The sequence below is a fragment of the Medicago sativa genome, chromosome 2 (genome assembly GCF_051527215.1).
Source record: "Medicago sativa cultivar Bolivia chromosome 2, Bolivia_mono, whole genome shotgun sequence".
Taxonomy (NCBI): Eukaryota; Viridiplantae; Streptophyta; class Magnoliopsida; order Fabales; family Fabaceae; genus Medicago; species Medicago sativa.
The window spans coordinates 29528657-29534705 of NC_140750.1; the positions used below are offsets into that span (position 1 = coordinate 29528657).

General features: G+C 35.9%; 1 protein-coding gene across 1 annotated transcript; it reads right to left on the reverse strand.

Moving 5' to 3' along the window:
- Positions 1-1105: 1105 nt before the first annotated feature.
- On the reverse strand, positions 1106-4913 carry LOC146946077 (NagB/RpiA/CoA transferase-like superfamily protein). The gene is made up of 9 exons (XM_085744291.1): positions 4747-4913; positions 4609-4664; positions 3464-3622; positions 3173-3272; positions 2907-3046; positions 2644-2749; positions 1970-2108; positions 1608-1876; positions 1106-1522 (listed from the first exon to the last, which is right to left on the reverse strand). The coding sequence occupies exons 1-9, from the start codon at positions 4795-4797 to the stop codon at positions 1454-1456; spliced, it is 1089 nt and encodes a 362-aa protein (XP_085600417.1). The 5' UTR covers positions 4798-4913; the 3' UTR covers positions 1106-1453.
- Positions 4914-6049: the final 1136 nt, after the last annotated feature.

Genomic DNA, 6049 nt, shown 5'->3' on the forward strand with positions numbered 1-6049 from the left:
GTAAATAGTTCAGGGTTTGCTAACTTGCTAACTACACCCCGAAAATTGTTATCCACACACCCGTTTCGTATGAAGTTGCAAACACCACTTAAACTCAAACACACAAATGTGTGAGGTTCAAACTCGAGTGAAGTTGTTCAACATAATAATATGACGTTGTCGGTTTAAGTTTAACACACTCGTCTTTTATTAAAGTGTTTTATTTACCCAAAAAAATCAATATTTTAAAGACTGAATTGAAGTCGGATTGAAGTCGAGTTAAAATAAGTTATACTAAATGTTTTAAAAATAATCTTGTTTTTCTTTTTGCAATTTTATGATATCGAATTTTATATATCGATTACAAACCATCGGGACATTAAAATTCGTACCCGTGGATATATGGACATAAAATTTACAGCGGGAATGCCGCAAATAATTTAACGGGTTTTCACATATAAATTAAACAAATATTTTGTAAAAACAATGCATTAATATTGGTATTTTAAAACTACTTATGAGTTTTAAAAGGAGAAAAAAAACTAATTTAACAACTAATGGTTTACTAACATTCTCTCAATGAACTCACTGTAGTACTAGGAATAGGTTCATGCATGTCAGCTATTAAAATCAAAGCCATAAAAAACTGTTGATGGCCTGGTAATCATTCATTAGTTACTGTTATAAATAATTAAGTGTAATCAGAACATCTTGAGTTGATTAATAGAAATTCACTCCACATTGTACTTCATCTCTCTTTCTGATCTTCACCGTTTCTTCTTATTTCCAATGCAAACATATATACGATCTGTGATTAAATTCAGTTACACTCATTCAAAATGCAACCAATTTCTAGAAAATCGTGCCACTTCAGACAGTAACGTGGAGATACACTGGAACTACTGGAGTGCGAAAGGCCTTAGCTACGATGGTCTCCGACAAAAAAATATTCTCACTCCATGTTGGAACTCTTAACATGGTTCTCTTCATCAGACCAAAACCACAAGGCAGCTCCCTTCTTCACTAACCGGGATGTTGCGAAGGTTTGGTTTGGTGAGGGGAGGAAAAAGGGGTGGAAGAAGGATATGAATGCATGGGTTGACTACACTCAGAGTAGGCCACTGTATAAGCACCCTATAATATATAATTTATTCGACATCATATGAAGCATTACATAGTTTTAGAACCTTGATACAACTTGATACAATTCTGTCTTGAAAATAAAATACAAAAACAAAACTATGTCCTGTTTTTCTGAGAACTACCATTCCATTTTATCCACACAACTCATGGTAGCCGCCAATTTCTCATTGACTTGTTTATTAACCAGGTCCCGATTTATTCTCCGGGGATAGTTATATTGAATGAGCAGATCTACAACGCCCCTCGAAAACATACAACTCAAATCTACAATGGGTGAAACATAACATTTCATATCACACCATAGAGCATTAGCACTGAATACATTCCACCCTTAACCTGTTTTCTGTACGAAAGCTTTTATGTCAAAAGCATCACCAGCAGACGTCTTTGTAATGACACCCTACACAGAACAAAGAATGGTCAGAGGACAAAGACCAAATGAACCCAATACTAACCATGCAAGAGACAGAAGAGGTAAGACATACCTTCTCAGTGATGATCCCATATATTAGATTAGCAGGTGTAACATCAAAAGCTGGATTCCACACAGATATTCCTGAGGCAGCAACCTGCTCTCCGAGTCCTCCACGCGTGTTCAACAACTCCTTGGGAGATCTCTCTTCAATGACAATTTGTTGTCCAGAAGAAAGTGATAGATCAATGGAAGTCAATGGCGCAGCCACAAAAAAAGGTACATTATGAAACTTGGCACATAAGGCAACGCTATAGGTTCCAATTTTGTTTGCTGTGTCACCTGCAATGCCAATTAGAAGAAAATAAATCTAATGATAGCTTTAATAGTTTAGAAGACACGCGATTATATCACTTTCATTTCAACACAAAGTACCATTTGATGCAACACGATCCGCGCCAACAACAACAGCATCCACGCGCCCTGCTTGCATTAATGCAGCCGCAGCAGAATCTGCTATAAGAGTTGCAGGTATTTTGTCATGTACCAACTCATAGGCAGTAAGTCTGGATCCCTGCAATTAAGCATTATGATCTGTAAGCATCAGCTCCAAACGATTTTAATCTATTAGTTTCATGGGAAGCAGTTCATGGAGAAGTGATTCTCAAGATACATGCAGGCAAAAACCTACATTAAAGAGACGTGTTCCCAAAACTACTTCAGGGTTCAGGTAATCAATTCCATCATCATCTTTAATCCCTCTAACCAGTCGGAATTTTTTTTTTTTATTACTATTACTTGATCTCTAACTGGCATGATCATCACCAGCAGACATTCTCTGACTCAGTTAATGGAATTTAGTTTACAGGATTCAAAACAAATTCTTTCCTATTCGGATTTAAACGAACCATGATACCAATTGAAGTATATCTAAAATTTGAATGCTCTAATACAGAAATGCATTTCATATTTTGAAACTTGAAACTTGAAGATGGAACATAAACCAGAAGATTAACACATACAGATCATATTGTTGAAGGGGAAACTTCAATGTGCATCTTCTCGCAAAAGAGAATCGGGTATTACTATATTTGGAAAAATGCACTCACTTGATTGAAGGGGCGTGTTTCTGTGCAGTAAGCCCTTTCTAAAACTCCCCCGCTGTAAAGTGCACGGATTACACCAAGAGCAGTACCATATCCAGCTGTAGCTAAACTGAGTAAAAAATCAAACACAAATGCATGTGAGTACTGAGTACAACTAGACACCTTCTCGCTTTGTCGATCAAATGAAGAAAAAAAAAAAAAACAAAAGACATTTATGTTTAAACTTTATGTATTATAATAATAAGTGATGGAATTGTAGCAGGCACCTTCCAGTATTGCAATGGGTCAAAACAGAAAGCTTCAGTTTTTCTGTTTGGTTTTGAATAAAACTAGCTCCATAAGTTCCAATTGCTCTGTTCGATGCAACATCATCCTCAAGCATTATTTCAGCAGCATCTAGATAAGCCTAGAAAATAATTCAACAGATTCAGGTTTGAATGGCTATATCAAAAATAAGAGTAAAAAGGTACAAAATGTCCCTTGTTTATACAAGAATTCGTCGTTATAAATCTATAATAAATCTTAGAAGCACCTGAAACACACCCTTGGCCTCTGAAGTGGCAGCAGCAGCCTTAGATATGATTTCTTTGAGCTTGGTCGCAGCGTCTGATAAGTTCACCGCGGTTGGCCGACTAGAAGAGCATGAAGATAGAAAATAAAACTTAAACTCATGCTAGAAAGGAACTTCATGACAACAACCTCAACTTCTTAAGGAGGAACTTCAACATGCTAAATGCTATTTATTTATCAGGCAATGGCATGACTAGGATCATCCACAATAAGTAGATTGATATCTTGCTAAAACAGGTAATGGACAAAATACCTCGAGACAAGATAGTCCAACTTCTTCTGCAGGAAATAAACAGCGTCATCAGTAGACCCATTAAAATCATCTAAATTGGACACCTCCACAGCCAGCGAAAGTGCCGCTGCAATAGCAATAGCAGGTGCTCCCCGGACCACCATATCTCGTATAGCTTTCCTGAGAAGGTCATAATGTAGATATATTAGGATACACTCATACACTGATACAAAATACAAAACAGATAATAATTCCGACTCGATAGGCTTTCTTTTCTCCTCAATTTCTACTTCAATAACTAGAGTTCGAAATCCAATACTGCATCACATCAGGCAGACAGAACATATCATTTCAAAATGGACCCAAAAGTGCATCATCAATAAACAATTAGCAACCGTGGTTCCAATTTAAATCCTTGATAGAGACTTTACAATTGACCACTCAAGAAAATTATCTAGACCTAATTTGGATTAGATTTTAGGTAAGGAAAGCTTCTAAATTAAAATAAAATTATGGTTCTCATCTATTAATAGTTATAGATGTATACTCAACTCTTCTACTATTTTCATTTGGTAGAGGAAAAGTGTAAATAGCTTGACTCCGAACGAAACACAAGGCAGCCAAAAGAACACAGTCAGGCTAGCTATCAAAGTTTAAAAAAAGGTATGTAACTGCGATCTGAGCAGAGACATGACAGTTTTAAATGCGGCTGATACCGCAACTAAACCGCATTTGAGGTATCAAAGATCCCATTTGACCGTAATTCTCCATAACATCAAGGATCACGACCCAACAACAGCCTTTTTTTTGTTTTTGTTTGAAAACTCGATATCTGGCCAAGGACCACTAATTTAAGGTGCCGGACTCAACCATCCATTTGCGGGGCCATTTAAAGTCAAAGCACAGCTTTGCATGGACTAGCCCACTAAAATTGGCAGATGGAGGAATCGACCAGAGACCTTGAGAGAAGCACACTCCAATATCATAAACCAACACCACCAGGCCAACCCAAGATGGTTACCCTATTTAAAAACCTATTGGCTATAACATAATCAAATTATGAGTCATTGTTATAACTTTACATATCAAAATCCAAGTAACAAGACTTCACACAAAGCATAATAAGAGCTAAAAAAAATCAGAAAATTTCACTATACGTTACTTACCAGCCATCATTAGAATCACGAATTTCCAAGTAAACGCTTTCTAAAGGAAGCTTTGTCTGCACAAAAATAATTATTATCAGCAATAACAAAAAAAAAAAGAATGAAATTGAAGGTGAAGTGAAGAGGGAAAATGAGAACCTGATCGAGGAGCTGAAGAGAGCCACGGTTGTAGCGAATTGCTTGGAGCATGTTGGTAGCGTTGGAATCAGATGCCGTAGAGAGAGAGAGAGAGAGTATCGACTGAGAGTGGCGTGCGTGCAATGAAGCTGGAATGATGCGGAGAAAAATAGTATTTTTCCTTCCTTAATGTTTTTCTGTTAAGTAGATATATCTATATCACAAAAAATATTTAATTATACTTCCTTAAAAAATATTATTTATTTTTACAAATGAAAAAACAAACACTTAGGTGTCGGTCTTTTCACTCTTTTTATTATGATAACGCGTATAAATTTTATTGTACTAACATGTATATATTATGGACATTTATTTTTATGAAATTTTGTCTGTGTCATTTTTATATTACTTAATTTACAAAATAAACTAAAGTTTGTGTGAGTTTTGTGTAGGAAGTATTGATATTCAACCAAATTTTAAGGTTCTTGAAAATTTGCAAATAAAAATATGCTTTTTTTAAGACCGTATGATCTCGATCGGACGCTCAAAGATCGTCTGATTGCATGTAGTATGTGATTGTACTGAATGTGAATTCAAATGATGTTCATTTTTTACTCTTTATATGAATTGGTGGTATGTGGCGAATCAAATAGAGTGATATGTGATTAGGATTTATTGTTTGGATTTGTAAAAGAGAAATGATAATTGTAAACTATTTTTGAACAAGCGTAGGGGCACCTGAGGCATGCAGCCACTCATGTGCAATTTCTTGCGTTTTCTACCCGTTTTCGATCGTTTTTTCTTCTGGAAACTTCTAGGAACTTGAAATGAACTTTCTTCACTTTGTATTGTCTTTAACAGCCTTCTAAGAACCCTTGATCTTCAATTCTTCATCCTTGATCCTTCACATGATGTCTTGATTTGAAGATTTACATGTTTACTCACTGCAAAACACTCAAAACACCTATGAAGTTGTATGATATAGGATAAAATTGAATTACAACGACTCGAGTGAAAACAATACAATATGGTCCTTAAACCATAGACAACTAAAGGGATTTTAAGAGGGGTTTTTCAAAATTTTAATTCTCTTTGCGGAAGAAATCCCATTGAAACGGATCTTGATTAAATCATTAATCACAAATCAAATAGAAACTTAAACACTTTAAGATTCATGTGTTTACCTCTTGAAGAGCAGAACCTTTGAAGCAGAAATCTTTCTGATCACGAGCAAAGCAAAGCAGCGATGCCTCTACTCAGTCCACACGAACAGAACTCCTCCGATGACCGGTGCTAGCCAATTCCAACGGAGATTCAGAGAGAA